The 17,945-nt window shown below is 37.2% G+C and overlaps 1 protein-coding gene across 6 annotated transcripts in view; it reads right to left on the bottom strand.

Moving 5' to 3' along the window:
* LOC136678260 (protein strawberry notch homolog 2-like) overlaps positions 1-17,945 on the bottom strand; it is a 29,420-nt gene that overhangs the window by 7,022 nt on the left and 4,453 nt on the right. For 5 of the 6 annotated variants that reach the window (XM_066656240.1, XM_066656244.1, XM_066656241.1 and 2 more), the window contains exons 5-28: positions 12,496-12,672; positions 11,700-11,789; positions 11,428-11,560; positions 10,874-11,034; positions 9,763-9,896; positions 9,196-9,286; positions 8,800-8,943; positions 8,547-8,664; positions 8,213-8,318; positions 7,863-8,016; positions 7,331-7,507; positions 6,536-6,633; positions 5,106-5,188; positions 4,798-4,980; positions 4,187-4,308; positions 3,859-3,990; positions 3,537-3,672; positions 3,289-3,401; positions 3,118-3,189; positions 2,285-2,393; positions 2,118-2,189; positions 701-844; positions 218-312; positions 10-102 (exon numbers count right to left, since the gene is read on the bottom strand). In XM_066656240.1, the coding sequence (XP_066512337.1) occupies positions 10-102; positions 218-312; positions 701-844; positions 2,118-2,189; positions 2,285-2,393; positions 3,118-3,189; positions 3,289-3,401; positions 3,537-3,672; positions 3,859-3,990; positions 4,187-4,308; positions 4,798-4,980; positions 5,106-5,188; positions 6,536-6,633; positions 7,331-7,507; positions 7,863-8,016; positions 8,213-8,318; positions 8,547-8,664; positions 8,800-8,943; positions 9,196-9,286; positions 9,763-9,896; positions 10,874-11,034; positions 11,428-11,560; positions 11,700-11,789; positions 12,496-12,672 (2,937 nt within the window). The remainder of the gene's footprint in view (positions 1-9; positions 103-217; positions 313-700; positions 845-2,117; positions 2,190-2,284; positions 2,394-3,117; positions 3,190-3,288; positions 3,402-3,536; positions 3,673-3,858; positions 3,991-4,186; positions 4,309-4,797; positions 4,981-5,105; positions 5,189-6,535; positions 6,634-7,330; positions 7,508-7,862; positions 8,017-8,212; positions 8,319-8,546; positions 8,665-8,799; positions 8,944-9,195; positions 9,287-9,762; positions 9,897-10,873; positions 11,035-11,427; positions 11,561-11,699; positions 11,790-12,495; positions 12,673-17,945) is intronic. The other variant, XM_066656245.1, reaches the window with a different exon arrangement.

Genomic DNA, 17,945 nt, shown 5'->3' with positions numbered 1-17,945 from the left:
AAAAAGTACCTTGTTTGAGACATAGAATCCCTCGTGTTCCATATTAAGTGTCTCTGCTTTCCTACAAGCCTCATCCCAGGGCATCCCCCTATCCACGCTGATCTGAAAACAGCAAAACAAAGGTCAACAGATAAAGACATAAACAAACACATTGCTGCTTTTGTTGTTTTGGAAAAATAACGCAAAAAAATAGGGGAAGTATGTGGGCAGTGTGTACCTTATAGAGGATGACTTGGCCTTCCTGGGGGTTTCCAGGAGTCAGAAACACTTCTTGCTTCTCCTCGTGGATCTCATCATTACCCGGTGCCAAATCTAACAACAGAAGCACAGGAACTTCAGAAAACATTCTCAAAAAAAATTAACATGGCTTTTACCAAGCCTTAAACCCAGGTAATTCACTTCCCCAGTGTCTTCTCTGTTCTTAGTTACCAGAGTCAATACAGTGCGAATAACGCTATTCATTTGTGAGTTGTGAGGTTTGAGAGCAGGGAAAAAAACAACTGCAATGCAGGGGCAACCCCTCTAGGGTGTGTAGAGCTGGAAAACACTGTTGTGAGTAGTACTTTCAGTTCCAGTATTTTACTAATAATGACTTTACATCAAAAACCACAAGTGAATGAGAGCAGATGGAGAGAGAGGGATGGCCAATGAAGCAGTGTGTGAGTTCATATCAAAGTGTTCGGCTGTTGGAGCTACTTACCAAGGATGCCCAAGTCGTATTTGCCTTCCTTCTTATCCTTTTCTATCAAGTAGTCAAAGTTGTCAGTGAAGTACTGGAAGAGAGAATTCTGTTTGTGCACCTCCAGTCCCAAAATCCGGTTTAGGAACTTGGTGATAGTGCAGTCTGACATATGGGCAGAAACACAATTCACCACAATTAGGCTATACTCCGTAGGGGAAATCAGTCAGATACATTCTGACATCATCGTCCCACATAAATATAAATGCAGAACATAAAATGAACTCCAACTTGGACTTTTATTAAAGTTTAATTTGACAGCAACTGGCATTTTTAATCTTTAATGTTCTTGTCCACAGAGCTCTGTTTCTCACAGCACTTCACATTCTATGATGAAGCTAATTGAAGGAGTCACACAAGAAAAGGTTACAGAACTTGGACAAAAACACAGTACTGTGATACAGTAAATGACTGAATTGTAATATGTGCAAGATAATACAAACACAATGGTCATTTGACATTAAGACCTAAGACTGAATGCCTTAATTAATCAAAATTTCAACAGAAGCTATTAAGAATGACCATGATTTGTTTCTTTCACCCAGCAGGCAAACTGCATATTACAACCTTAAGAGATATCAATATTCTAAAGGCCAATATTGCAATAACATTAACAAGCTAATATACATCGAGACCTCTACATGCAACCTGTGAAATCTCAAAAATACAAACGTCCGTGCCCATTTGTTTACATTTTTTCCATATTGTTTAAATAAGTGCAAAATCCCAAACTGTGCAGGGCATACATTCAGTTTGTGTCTCTGTGGCTTGATGAACATTTTAGAACCATTAGCATGGACACATAAAAATGAAAAACATGACAGCATTGGTGCAGTGGTGATGGGGCTGGTAGTGCTAAGAAGTGCCAGGCTATTGCAATGGAAACTAAGGCTAAAATAATAAAGTGGCGTGAGGCATGACATCTTCCTCCTCCACCTCCAATGAGTAACTTGTTTCTCCTTGCCACACAAAGCTAGTTCATGTATGCCAGCTGCTCCACTTCTTTCAAGGGTAGATTACAGAGATTTATAATATATTTTATTTCATGTACAAGGCTCAATTTGTCCTGACAGAAAACGTTATTACCATACTGTGCTATTGACAGTACATTAACTACAATGATGGAGGTCTAGACTAAATTTGTTGGACTTGTGAACAAACGGAACTTTGCTAAAGCTCTCGGAGCATAATTTGTTATTATGTAGAGGACTAAATGTGCAGCACATCCCTAGCAAAATAATTGAGCACCATGCTCTGCTTGAAAATACTCTTGGCAAGGTACATTAGAGAGTTTAACATGAAAACAGTTTTATGTTAAAATGCTAATTTGTATAAGGGTTGCAAACCTGAATGTCTATAGAGTAAACTAAATCTTTACCTTTCTCTGGATTAAGACCAAAGCGTGGCTCCCTACATAAAATACCCACATCAATCATGCCTTTCTTGATATCTGAAAGAGGCAAAAAAAATTACATATATTATGTCTACATAACACTGCATGCATACATATATTTATGGATTGAAAAAGTTTGGAAGGTTGCTAACCTGCAAAGAACCTTGCTTCACCCCCTGGATAACCTTTTGGTGCTGGGACTTTGTTTTCAATTTGTCCCAAAATAGCTTTAGTGATCTTGTCCAATGCCTTGGTGCCATACTAAGAAAAACAGGAGAGGAAAAAGCATTCTCATGTTTGAAGAAAAAAAAACTATATAATGAGTGGTAAATGAGGGTAAAATCGTGTCAGATATTTGATGCCAAATTTTTTAACCCTTTAGATAATAACTTAAATACTCATAACTCTGTACATGTAAAATGTTTGTAGTATACAAGTTACAGACCTAGACTATACCTTCTGTTACTCTATGGGAAAAGTATGCTTTAAAGGGTCCACATCTTGAAAAGTGATATTGTTTCTTGTAAAGTTCCAAAACTTTCATTTTCCAATCTGTACTTGCAACTATAAACTATAAACTGCAAAAAGCTGTTTTGGACTAAATGATTTTGGGAAAAAAATAATCAAATTTATATATTTTCACATAGATGTCTGCCTATTCAGCTTACAGCAGTTAACACTGCACCTTAATACTGAATTTTAATAAGTGTTTCACCCCAGACACACACAAAAGACTGTTTAAAAAAAAAAAAAAAAAGGTCATGTTACAAAATGGCAACTGACAAATCTTTTTTGGATAAAGATAATTAAGGTGTCTTAGGTGAAACGAAAATTGTCTCTTAAAAATTTAGACACCTTGCTGAAAACAGTATAAAATACATTGGCTTGCTATCAGCTAATGTTTAATTCCACTTATAAAACATTCCTGACTACCAAAATATCATTATGGGACTGAAAATGCTAACGTCCATGTGTGTACACCTACTTTGTTTTCAAAGTTGTATTTGCTCAGGTCTCTAGACTCAGTGGCCCGTCTGTCTCCATGGGTAAGTGCACCCTGATGGGAAAAGATATGTTCATGAATACCCCTGAAACATTTAGCTTACACAAGTCTTTTGCAGTGTGCATGTGTAAAGTGGCTATTAAGCATCATTACCAAGCTCTCCAATCGCTTGGCCACAATGCAGGCAAATCTTCTTTCTCCTGCCAGCTCCGATATGAGAAATATGTATTCTGGAGCGCTCACTTGATTGGATCGGTGAGTGCGTCCTACAGATGCAGAAACACTTTTAGTAAACAAAATATAGTATCTCTCAGTCTTCCAATGGCACACACTTGAAAAGATCTGCAATCTTAACATCACAGTAGGCACACACACACACACAATCTCACTCTCATACTCACCGAACTGCTGGATGGCGCGGTCAGCACTCCAGGGCAACTCCAGGGTCATGTGCACTCTCCGCCTCTGGTTCTGCACTCGTTTATCCGCCTGCAGAGAGATCCCTGAACTTGCTGCCTCTGAGATGATTGCCACCAGCTGAAAGAGAAAGACATAAGAGGGAGAGAAAAGAGAACAGATACAGAAGGAGGAGGAGGGGAAGTTAATATAAGGATTGAGTGGTTTAAGTAAAAACTGAAGCATACTACACAAAAAAAGCAAAAGAATAGAACACAGCAGGCAAGTCTAAGACTGAAAAAGCAGTGAAAGATAGGCTCGCTTTACCTTCTCGCCTCCCATGAAACGCTCCTTCTCTTTTATGTTAACATGGTCTATCGTGAGCCCTTGCTCTGCCCGTGATTCATACTGCACCCTGCCATCCGGTCTCCGCACTACGCGACCTTTACGCCCTGTCATCTACAACCACACGCACATTCTAGTGATTATCATATATTTATATGACCATAACATACATAGCACTTTTAATAAAAATGTAATTTTTAATACATTCCTCGTTTATACACACTGATTTAACATTAAACAAGATACCATAAAAAAATTATGATTTTTCTTGAGAATAGTGTATTTGGTTTACAACTGTGTAAATATTCACCTCTGATACTCTTTCTGGCCCTCCAAACCTGTCAATCAGCTCGTCCAGTGTGTTGAGAGGAAGCTCCTTTCCTAGCTCAGCTATCTTAACCAGCAGCCCGTGTTTCAGTTCCTCTAGTTTCGCTGAGGGCAGGAGAAAAATCATAAGTTATACATACACACTCTTTGACAAGCTCAGTAGAGAGACAGGAAGAGAGCAGAATCGCTCCCATGTGATTTTGCAGTCTAGACTAGAAATTACCCTAAGATTTAATAAGCTTGCCAGAGCTGAAATCAACACAGAGTGAAACACTGGGTTTCAACACACAGATGCCCAGAACAATCAGATGGAATGAGCTGCTATGAGGCAGCAGAAATAGTGATTACATGGAATGACTTGGCTACAAATCCAGTGCTTCTTCAAGGACTCCTGCATGCTTTTAAACCCTCTCAGTTCCCAGGCTATACAGGGACTGTTTCCAAACACAATTGCTTATCTAATAGATGACCATTAAACTCTAATAATAAACAATTATTACCTTAGCGAAAACTGTACACATTCAGAATATTACTCTTGTTATTTCTTACCAAACTAATTAAACTAAAAATCTGCCCTTACAGAGGTCAACTTACCAGAAGGTCCATTGATGTGGTTAACAAAGATAACATCATCATTATCCAGCAGGGACTCAGGGGAGGAGTTGGAATCACTGTCTATGTCCTCAGAGTCTGTATCAGAGTCATCACTGATTTTAATAACACCTCCCACCTCCACACAGTGCTTTGGAAATTTGGGTGGGCGACCTCTGGGCTTTCCTACAAAATCCCCAGCAGAAGAAATTACTATTAGTGACAACAAAGCAAAAGCAAGTATAATGTAATTATATTGTCCAACAATACAAAAAAAGGCTAAACCATTGTCAGAGTGTAGGGGACCTTACGTTTTCTCTTACTTCCAGCAGTCTTCTCTCTCTTCGGTTTCTCTAATGGAAAATGCTTCTGAACTAAAGACTGAAACACACCCCTGAAGGAAACAAAATAATAAATAAATAAATACATAATAAAAAATAATCAACCTTACCATGCTTCTTTTTTAATGCCATATAAACCTTCATATTTATAAGGTCTTCCTAATTATTTGTTCACATTTACAATTAATATCAGTTTGTTAATACTTTAAAATATATATATATGTTTCATTTAATTATACTCAATTACAAACAAGGTCTATTTATATTAGTCTAAGGCCTGTGTCTCTTATGATCCACTGGAGAATAAACTTCAGGTGGCAGTATTGACTTTAAAACTTATATGATGGTAAAATACTGTACACATAATATCAGATTCAATAAAAGACCAACTGCAAGACAAATACAGTTTCACACTGAAAAATTAAAAGCACAAATGATCAATCAGGATTCAAACTATCAATGCACACTCTGTTCTACATATTTAAAAAGGATTTCATGTATGACTTTCTAACATTAAACACCACTACACTGTGTTTAATGCAGGGACATCAGCAACTGGGCGACCAATCTCTGTAAGGGGAAGTCTAAGAAGATATCATGCTGCGATTGAAGTGATAATTCCTGACACCTTTTAGATTTCGTAACAAAACTGACAAGCAATGTACAGACAAGGTACTGTAATGAGAAGTTACAGGTTTATGAGCTTGATATTATGCTGTGACAACATACAAAATCAAAAACACAGTATGACCCCAGCCAAAATGTAAATCCATATTCTAATGGTTCTATATTCCATGCACCTCAAAGGTTTAATTTATATTTCCCTGTGCTTGCAATGGGAACTTAAAGTTGACTGGTTTTGGCCATCTCTCATGTGGCAGAGCAATGCACTGTAATAGTATGGTGACAGACACACATTTTGATTATATGGAGGGTATGGTGCTTATTAAATGATAATTCCTTTCAGCAGCTGTTCTGCTAAGACCTAGTAATGACCAGTTATCTGCCCTGTAGAATGGGCTCCTGAGAAGACATTGACACAACTGATTATTATAAAAGTAACCAGAATTCACCCAACAGACTTAAGAGTTTTGTTTCTTGAATACATATATCATTAATTGAAAAAAAAACATCTGTCTCTGTCCTGAAATGAGGCCAAGGCACAAGACCAGTGTAACAATTATAAATGATTAATACATCCATCACTCACTGATTTTAGCCATGTAAGCTTAACTTTGGAGGAACTATATCCTTGAATCCTGAGATTAAAACTACTCCATGTTACTAGCCTGGTTTATTTAAAATAATAAATATGCATTCTACCAAAGAATACAATTGGTGGAGAGCCAGCAGTGGAGGTAGTATAAGGACATAAAGAGGAATCAGAGAAAGATACTCACTCAGCTGCAGAGACAAATCGGTCTAGGTGTCCATCATTCTCATCTAGAACCTCTCGAGTACGGGCCTCGCCAGTCGACTGCAACCCAATCACAATACACTACACACACACACACACACACACACACACACACACACACACACAGAGTAAGGAAATTTTTCCTTTTTTCATATTTTTATACCCTTGTCTTTTTGTTGAACTTTCAATTACCAATTATGTCCAATTCCAACCCTTTAGACAAACTCTCCATTACACACATTCCCACCAACACAAGCACATGCTTCTTATGAGACACTTGATGTCAACCACAGTGTTCTTTTGGCACTGCTGCTAATGCAACATCACTGGACAGCTCAAGGTGCTAGAGTAGACAGCAGCCTGCCTAGGTATGTCACATCAGCTGACTGTGATAAAGCATGAGGGATGGGAAGGAACCATGCCAACCACCCAGTGAGCAAAGTCAATTGTGTTTTCTTAAGGACTCCCAGCTACTCCCCGGGTATCACTTGGAATTGAACTGTGCTCTTGTAAGTACAGAGGCAGTCCTAGGACACTCAGGTGCCTGAAACACATTTACTTTTAACAAAAAGATGTAGTATTGAGGCAAAAGAGCTCATCAATACAAATGGGCTACAATATCTATCCATCTATCTATCTAGGCAGATTAACCCTTTTAAATTCCTCAATATACCCATTCATCCTGAAAGCTCTGGATTAGCTTTCCAAACATGTTATGATGTTATGTTTCAAAGATCTTATCAACAGAAAGAGTTAAGACAGTTTATCATTGTCTCACCTTGCCATGGTCCAGCTCAGTCTGAGCAAGCTCCACAAGGCGGCGCACTTTGGCGGCGATACAGAGATATTTAAAAAAGCGCTGGTGAGAGGACCAGAACTGGCCCCAGAGGGACTTCCGTGAAACCAGTCCCAGCATGTCTGCTGCTCTGGTGAAAATCTCCAGAGCCTCAGCCCACTGAGGAAAAAGCATGTTGAAGGAATGAGTTAGTTCACATAACATACTATATTGAGGGCATTTTAGTTTATAATGGCATAAAATGTTAGGATATAGTGTTAAATTCGCTTGAGAAAAAATTCTATACAAATTCAGAATATTAATGAATCACTGGTGTGCAGGAAAACGCAGTAACTGATTTTTCTTCTTATGAAAATATTAAATGGTCCAGATATATTTTATACAAATTTTAGCTTTGTTTCAGCACTGCTGTACTGGAAAGTCTGAAGACGTGTTAGCTCCGAAAAGCCTAGCCATATGTTCCTAGAGTATAAATATATCAATGTTTATGCTGTGTCAACTGAAAATCCCTCACCAGACGGGCAGCCTTGTTGTAGACCACCTTGAACTCCTCATCCAGGGTGATCTCCTCGATGCGGAACGACACACCAGAAAAGCTGAGCTGCCGGGCTATGTACATGCCACTGACTTTCATATCCATGGCAACTATCTCCATGGCACCTACGCCCCTGTAAGTAATAAGGAGGAATAGCTGTTGATTGGCACCAAACTTGCAATGGCAGCTGCTTGTAATGACTTATGCATAAGCGATTCAACTCTAGTAAACATAGAGACATCCAGCACTTAATTAACATGCATTTCCACATAACAGAATACATGTCATGTCTAATTAAAGTAACTTGAGTTATTTTAAATAGGACAAACCTTTTTTCAATGGCATGCAGGAAGTCCTCAAATGTCTTGAAGGGTGTGCCCTGTCCCCAGATACCCAACCGGCTCATATAGATCATGTTCTTTGGCTCAGAGGCACCTGAACAACCACAGAGAAGATGAAGATAGGACTGACATGAACCAATAACTTAGTAAACATGTTATTACTGTATATTGTGTTTAATATATAGTCTTTAACAAACAAAGGCTTGTCTTGATGTGTCTTTCTGATTCAAAACTGAAAGAAGCAATGGCTGATAATTCCCCATATATATGTGTGTGGTGCCATATTTTGTATTAAATAGGAACCAAGAGTCCAATTACACACCTGTGGCACTAGCATAGACAACCCTGGCCAAGGGCAATTTGTTCTGCAGGTCCAGTACAGCTTTGCCCATCTTAGTGGACGTTGCATTTTTGGCTTTATGGCATTCATCAAACACAATCTGAGAGGGGTCAAATGTCAAGGCAAAAGTTTTATTCATGCAGGCTCAAGTGGCACAGCAAGGATTGGCTCCGTCATCAGGAGTTAAAAACACGCATTATCTCAATACTTTAGGATTACAAGCCAGCAAGGATACGACTCCATCAAAATCAGATTTACACCAGTCTAGTATCTGTTTGAGTCTGGTGCGGTGTTGTCCCCCAGCCTGACTCTCTCCAATCAGTGCTGAGTATGTGGCAAACAGGACGCCCTCTGAGGTAGCTGTATCTCCATATTTAATCTAACACAAATAAAAAAACAAAAAAACAACAACACAAATTTACTACAAAAAAGACGATAAAGACAGCACATGATAATTCTGCCAAGTAATACATATTTTCTCATTTGGTACAAAACCTCATCTCCGAAGAAGAGTTTACAGGACCAGAAAAAAATTCAGTATAATCTAATTTAATATTATTCATTTTATCATTTGTTTAATTCTATTCAATTATATTTAAAGCAAGCATTATTTAATAAAAATGCACGGCACCTTGTTTAAAGCAAAAACAGGAATATTAGGGGCCTCTATGTCCTTGAGGTCTCTTTCTGCATCATATTTCAGGTCATTAGACACACTGAACCTAAAAGAAGGAAAACAGTTTATAGATTATATTTACAGACAGCTCTATAAAAACGTGTTTCATACAATCAGCTGTACAAATCCTTTGAGTTTCATTATATTTTCACATTTGATTTTAACAAGAGGTGAATTCTGACCCAGAGCCCTGGACTCTTTCAGTTACTTTTCAGCCCTGGACTCTTTTCAGTTTCTGCTTTGGTTAGTTGATTATTTTATTTTACAGTGACAGTGTTTGTTTTGAAAACAACAGTATTGTAATAATGCTGAATAAATCTGAAAGAGCGAAATATTAGTGAAAGTTAAATACAAAAATTAGAAGTTACTTTAAGGACATTCACGTATTCTGTAGCATTGATTTTCCAAAGTGGAAGTTACCAGGAGAGTTGTGTGTGTGTGTGTGTGTGTGTGTGTGTGTGTGTGTTATGGGGGAGGGGCATAGTTTTGCAATGAGGATTTAAATAATATGAAAGGCCTTACCATAGGGCTCTCTTTCTTCCCTTTAAATAGTTCTCCAGTATGATCCCAGCCACAGTCCGGCCCTTCCCCACACCAGCTCCATCCCCAATCAGAAAACCTGCCCTCTGGTTGTTCTGCAGGATCACTTCATGTTGCTGAGAGAGGAACGAGACATCAAAACACTGTTTGTACATGACTATGGTTGGACCATTATGCTAAACTTCATTTTAGATACAAAAATGTGTTTTACATTCTCGATGTAGCTCTTACACAACTTGGCATGAGGAAAAGCCAGCCATTCTTAACTTTTATATACCAGCTTTTGTAGGAACCAAAGGATGAATCTTAAGGCCAGTTCACAAGTATTAATACACAGTGAATTGTTCTCAGGGGCAAATGTTTACACATAAAAATGTTCTCCAAATAGACTGAATTCATTCACATTATTGATCAAGATTAAGGTGTTTACCTGTACACTCTACTCACAAATCTGATAAAATTCTCCATTTAGTTGCACGCTATTAAGCAATGTGATTCAAAATGAAGACCATGAGCAAAGTACCACTCATTATACACGTTACCAGAACAACAGGACTGTGTACGAATACAGTCTCAATGAGACTGAGAGGAGTTTTTAGTTGCTTATTTTATTTTATAGACTGGTGTCGTGCACACACATCTGGCACCCAACAGTTTCATATTTTTCTGTGTTCAACTGCCCTAAAATAAAATTTCCCTCCTCTGGAATAAGGTTACATAGCTTTATTACACCTCAGCAACTTTCTACAAAACCCCTTCACAAAAAAGGTGACAAGAGAGAGAGTGGTACTGAAGGCATGTCATGGCAGTCATTCATAATGCTTAATTCATATATGCAAGTTGATGAAAGATTACCTTGCACCTGCAGAACACATCTTTAGAGGCCCTATTCTAGTAAAAGTGTGTGTTGCCTTGTACAAGTTTGGCTCATGTGCAGAAAATACATAAACTTTCCAACTGAGGAATTTAATCAGATAAAAGGTGTGTACGTGGCTATTATTCTTCAATTTAACAGATTATTGAAAGGATAAATAATTAATAGATTTAAAAATGGCTAGTGTGGTGTATGAACTGTTGTGGCTGGTCTGTGTACCTGGCAAGCATAGATGATGGCCTCAAGCTGCAAAGCAGACAGCAGACCAGTCTGGATGACGTTTTCTGGGATGGAAAGAGTATATGTGACGTCTGGGGGAGGTACACTAGAGAGTGTGCTAGTCTCCACTACAATGTCCGGGTGAGAGATTCCAATGGTAGCTGCAAATATACAGAGAAAGACATGATAAACATAAGCATGTAGTATTTACTTCATACGCGAAACATCTTGAAAAGAGTAAACAAGTAAATATAAATTAGCTAAAAGTGACAGAGGTCACATTATTTTTGCAACAGAGATTATCCATGAGAAGTCTTTTCAATAGTAAACATGGCCTTGTCCATATATTCGTATTATAAATGTTGTTATTTGTCTTTGTATTGTATTTGTTATATTCAATTATATTTACTCTAGTACAAATGATGAAAAACTGGCCATGGCTGAGAAAGTTCTGAATACAAAAATAATTATCTCTTGTAATCTGCCCAGTGTGTTGTTGTACAACTTAAAATTTGTTTTAATTCGGCATTAAAAATGATCAAATGCATTCATACACTTGGATGGCTTGTATTCAGAGTACGTGTCCATGTGACCAAGCTCTTCTGCCTCTTCCACGTCTGCATCCTCTTCCTCTTCAGGTGGTGGAGGTGGTGGTGGTTGTGGTGGTGGTGGAAAAACTTCAGGGAGCTACACAAAGTACCACAAAGTGGGAGTGAGTGAATGAGCATTAGAGAAACAGGAGAGATTTCTTGTAATCTGACGAGAGGAAAGAAAAAAAAACCGCCTAGAAATCAAAGATGCGGTGAAATGAAGGCTTCTAAGCTACCTTATACTGTGTGCTGTTCAGGATGGCACTGATTTCGTCCAGATTGCTCAAACCTGAAAACCTGGTGAAGTGTGGAATTGATGGGACCAACTAATGGAAAAATGGATGAAACACACACATAACAAATACAAAAAATTAACTGGATGAAAGCCTCTCAACAAATAACCAATTACTAACCACTGTGGATTGCCTGGATTCCAATTATAGGGTACACATAGGTGCAATGTATAAATATGCACTGACAGCAATGCAATCAATTGATCAATCAATCAATCAATGTGAAACAGAACCCAAGTCTGTAGTCAATAAAGAACACTGAGATTCCAATGGTGGCATGAAACAACAGACAATAACAACAGTCACTTGAATTCAAAGCAGATGACTAAAAAAAGTCATATTAATGAAATGTTCATAGGAAAATATGTTCTGAACATTTGGAAAGAGTTGATTTTTTTTTTCCATTGATGGCTGCTTACAATGGTCCAAAACAGTAAACATTCCTGGCTATACAGATTTTAGACTGAATCTACAATCTAATAATCTGTATAGCCTTGAATGTTTACTGCTTTTGTTTACTGCAGCCACCAATTATATATATATATTTATTTATTTTCGACTCTTATCACATAGTGCTGCCAAACTGCCAAATATTCAGAACTGAGTTGACATGCACAATCTTTGTATTTTAGTTTTTCACTCTTTAAACACAACAGCATGGACTGTAAGAGATCCGGGTGTATGGTGATAGATTCTTCTTAATAAGTAAGTGATAGAGGGTCTGTGCATTTGTGTCTACCTCTTTCTGACTGTGCCCAGGCGTCTCCCACAATGATGGTGTTGAAATGGAGCCTTGACTTGTCAAAGGGGGCTGGCTATTAAGTTCTAAACCAGAAGGGTCATTATACTCCGACAGGGAGTCCGGTGGAGAGGAGAAGAGAGATGTGTTGGACAGTTCATCTATACACGATAGATCCTGTAGGTGGGGCACAAAAGAGAGAGTGTGAAAGAATAGCAAAGAAAAGAAACTTATTTTGCTGAGTACACCATGAGTAAAATGAACACACAGTAAGAACCAAAATGCCTTTATGGAAAACTAAGTTACTCTGACAAATTAAGCTAAAACTGTATTTTAAAAATCTCTTTTAATAGTGAAATTAAAGTTAAATCTGGTCCAGATCATTTTGAGGACTTGCTTTCTAAGTTAAAAGTGCTCACACACCCATATATTTGCACCATAAAAACAAAACTGGTGGTTCATTCAAATAAACACAGACATGAAAGATGACTTCAGACATGGCTGGCATCCAAAGTATTTGCTGTAAATCTCAAGGAATGATTTTTCTTCCTGGAATCTCTGATGGCGATTCACATTCTCTTTCCCTTTGCTTCTCCTGACAGAACGGCATTAAGCCACAGATGAATCTGGGTACATTGGCAATGTCTCAACTATAAAACTGAACTTTTTTTGAGCAGTCAAAAGAAAACAAATAAATACAATCTCTAAACAGGTCTTTATGGTCACATAAAATAAAATAATATACCCAATCAAAATACTTTTCTACAAATGTGGGCTTACAAGATAACTAGAGACAGCACTGCTGTACTGATTATTACATAGAAAATATGGTGTGTAGTGTGAGTAATGTGAATCACAATAAGGCCATAAATGGGTATTGCTATGGTTCTGAATTATTGTATCAGTGCATTCTTGTAACCTAATGACCTGAGAAAGTAAAAGCAAAAAAAAATAAATAAATAAAATAAATAAATAAATAAATAAATGCAGACCACTTTGCTGTGAAAAAGTCAGAAATCACCCTTCATTTATTTAAGTCATATTTGTCATACTTATTTATCAGAAGAAAATCTACTTCTAAATGTAGTAAATGGAAATGCGACACAAAATAATATCTAGGAAAGCACCTTCCAAAACTGGAATAAAATCACACCAAAGCATTCATCTTTGAAAGGTGAAAGACTTATGTCTATTCTTCCAGTGTAAGAAGGCAGATAGATCAACAATATGGGTCTGAAGGCATGTGTTTTGCAATTAATGTTACAATGGCTTGGCCACAGCTAGAATCCTCACTTCAATATCACTAAATATGTTTGGGATTACTTGGATTTTGAGAAGCAGAAAATGTAACCAATATCTCAGAATTAACTTTGGAGGTTCAAAAGAATATTCCCTGAGAATTTCTTTTAAAAAGCACAAAGCAAGTTTACTGATTAAAAAGAAAATAGAGGCAGCTGTATTAAAAGCAATACTTATTAAATACTGTAAGATATCATACAGAGAGAGGCTACTGTGTTTTTTCCATTAAATTCCATTAGGTTCCTGCTTCATCTGTTGATTAAAATATAATAACTTGTACTTAATAGCAATTTGAAACAGAAAAAAGTAAATATTAAAGCACCTCATTATAAACATATTCAGGGCACAAAGATAAGCACACAAATCAACACCATAATCACAGTGCACTCTCTCTGAATAATAATAAATCCTGCAGTGTAATTTAAAGGGCATGTGATTGGACTGTGTATGTTTGTGCGGTGGTCCCTGAGACTAAACCAAACTGGATATGGGTCTGCATGAAGGAGATAAGGCATGCTGCCTGGGTGACATTAGCCCTTCTCTCCCTATAGCCATGGTTAACATCCAGCAGCAATCGCTCTCTGACTCATGCTAATGGAAGACACTTCCTCTTCAATCCGGTCACCCTAATCCACAATTTGCAGGTGTTAAAGGATTTATAAAACTGCTCAAACTCACATTTTAGCACAGAAAGAAGAAAAAATCATGACAAACGATGGTGACGTAAATAGAAAAAAAAAAGACTTCCTTTGTAAAAATCCAATAACATACATTTCCCATTTACAAGAAAGCGGTGAGCTATTTGGCAGAGATGAAACATGTTCAGGGCTAAATTACGGGGAAATAACACCTGCCTGTCTGCAGTGGCTAAGTGTGAAATGCTGACAGAAAGAATTGTATTTAACTATCAGAACGCATACAAAGTGTAGATTAAAAACTAATCAATATCCTATCTTGAAGCTGCAGTACATTTCAACTGGAATATGAACATTTGTCACAATATCTAGAATCGATCACCATTATGTGGCAATAGGCTGTGTACAACAGGAGTGCACACAAAAGACTAAATTCTGGAAGGGACATCATCTGATAAATGACCACTGGCTTTCTCTACAAAAATGAAAACACCATTTAAATACCTCTCCCTTAGAATACAAAAATCTACAGACTTGTTCATTATTGTATGTGTCTAGAAGTGATTAATACAGGATTAAAACTACATTAGAACTTACAAGTTTTCATGGTTGATATACTGCTCTGGAAAAGGTTTGGTTATCACTACAATTTTATTATCAAATGAGAAACAAAACAATTTTCTCTCTGCAGGAAAACAAATAAGATTTTGTTGGATCTGGTATCTTGTAGCATCAATCAAGCTTCACCATTAATCATAAGCATCTTCTATGCAATGGAGTAATAAACAACTGATGCAATACCTTAGGCAGTGGACGTCCCACCTCTGTAAAGTATTTAATCCAAAAGTGCAGTCTAGGCATTACACCAAACATCCCAATGGGAAATGAACTCAAAAGACCAAATGATACCTTAATGCATAAGCTAAACACAGCCACTGAAAAACAGCTAATTAACTCTGAATAATTCCATTACTGCTATTCACTACAGAGGCCTCAGCTATGCATAGCAATGTCTCAAATCTAAACTAAAATAATCAACCTGGTATCCTGGTGCAGTTGCACAACTCAGCCCTAATACGCAACTGGAACCACAGGTAAGAGTTTCAGAAGGAAACTATCAGATACAGATAACTCCGTGTGTGCGTGTGTGTGTGAGAGAGAGAAAGAGAGTGTTGGGGGTGGGTCTCCTTTCAGGAAATGATGCTTTTGTTGGAGGGTGATCAAGATTACTGGCAGTCAGACCCTAATTTTACCGTATGTGCTTTACTAAGAATCGACCACTGCCCTGGAGGATATTTTATGTACTTCTGACAAGGTACAAATAGGCAGTTTCTCCAAATTAAGGTTTGGGCCTAAAAGCAGTTTGAGTAAAGGCTGTTTATCAGTTATAAAGGGTTGGTTTAAAAACGGGGGTGATGTGAAAGATTCAACAAACAACACCGTCTCCATAGCTATCAGTGCTGAGTCCAGTATGTGATGAAGTATGCCACAACTTCTACAGAATGTTATTTTCTCCATCATAACACACCATTTGATTTTCTTTTTTTTTTGTTTGTTTGGTTTTTTTTAACCTGGAAATGCAAGCAATGTTTTCAAGTGGTCATAACCTTAGACATGAAGTATGAGGTTACCTGAACGTTTTGATTTATCGATCAGAAGCTACGAATGCTCAGTGATTTTGTGATTTTGCTGTTACGTTGTTGTTTTTAACTTATAAAATGTAAAAATGTTTTATATATTAATTAAAATGACAATCATAAAAATCATATGAAGCAAGGAATGTAAATAGATTTTATCCACCCAACAGTTATGCATATGAAGCATCCTGTTTATGTACTTAGTCAAACATGTTGAAAGACTATAGTATCTCATATTTCATGTTTGATTTACTCTGCTAAAATATCCAATATGAAAATATAAAACATAAGTGCTTTTATCAGCAGTGTCACGCAATATTTCCATGGCCATGATGTTTTACTTCCAACAATGCAAATATTTGCCTAACAGGTTTTAAAAAAAAGCTCTTTATCACAGTTAACTTACATAAATCAATGAAAGGAAAGCGGAAAAATCAACTTTCAAAATGATGAGCTGATTAACAGGAAGTTCTACTTCTCTCACCTATCGGACCTATCTATAAATCTTATTAGTGTTACGGTAATTATTAAAGCCCCCCCATTCAGTAAAAAATTAGGTGTTCAAATTGTTAATGTAACTGTGTGATGCTGTTAATACACTACTATGAAAATTATGGGTGAAGTAAGCAGATAATGTTATGACTGAGCATTTCCACTTTAAAGCTGCAGTGTTCCAAAAACTGTCTCTCAAACAAGCACATTCAAACATTCAAACAGCCAGGATTTCCTACATCAAGAATGAGTGCATTCGATTCAGGAACTCTTGACGTTTGAATAATGATTCACCTATGAAAGGACTTTATGCCCACTTGTCTCTCAGCTTTGTTAGCCACCTTAAGAGCTGCAAACCATTGCATTACAAATACAGAGTTCAGAAGAATAATTTTACTATGCAACATTGAAAGCAGGAATGATAACATTCAAAAGGAAAGTGAAACTGGAAGCCTTTATTTTGTGCTACTTCAGAAAGCAATATTGAAGGCTCCAGATCACATATTAATCTTACATTAAAAGCTGAGTTTTTTTCCCTTTATAAAACGCAACCAATGACCGAGTAAATGGTTTGCATATCCTAAACAGAGTCTACATTCTACAAAGTATTCAAGCAACTACCCCTTGTTTAATAACTTCAATACTGAGTAAAACTATTCCTGTCTAAGTGAGATATAGTTAACAGCCTAAAACTGAAACTGCACATAACTGGTTATTCGTGAATTTTTAGTATACCACAAAATACGTGTCATGCATAAACATTACTGAACACTTTGAAGAAATATGCCATATTAAAATGTGTCCAGCATTAAAGAAAGAAACTGAATATGCACCAATTCCACACAGTGGAAAAAAGCACTATAATTGGCTGATAAAAACCTGGGTTCATTTTCTTGAACCTGTTTCATGAGAGAAAAAGCAAGATCTGGTATTTATTTCAAATATTCTATGAGGACAACAGAGAACCACGCTGCCCAAATACTGATGATTACCCATATTTCCCAAACAACAAGTTGGTGCCACTGACCATAGTCCAAGCGAGATTTGTTGCTGAATTAAACATTTTAGTAGGTTTAACTGTCCCACAGGGTAAAGACTATCTGCTTTGACTAGTATTCAATTTTTTTTTTGTAGGACCAGTAACAGCATGTTAAATCTAAAATAAAAAGAGACCCTTGATAAACACAGAGGTATCAAGTGGTTCGACTGCTGCTAAGAAAATTTTTTGTTGGTAACACAAAGTGTGGGAGAATATTCTGACTACACCTCACTCCTTAAGGCTCACTTCTCTGATGCTGCACAAAACAGGAAACTGATTTTTGATAATTATAACTTTGCATCTCACCAGACTGATAAACAATAGTAAAAAAAAGTGCATGTACAGTGC

The sequence above is a fragment of the Hoplias malabaricus genome, chromosome Y (assembly GCF_029633855.1).
Source record: "Hoplias malabaricus isolate fHopMal1 chromosome Y, fHopMal1.hap1, whole genome shotgun sequence".
NCBI lineage: Eukaryota > Metazoa > Chordata > Actinopteri > Characiformes > Erythrinidae > Hoplias > Hoplias malabaricus.
The sequence above is the reverse complement of the archived record's forward strand: the minus strand, read 5'-3'. Positions and strand labels throughout refer to the sequence as shown.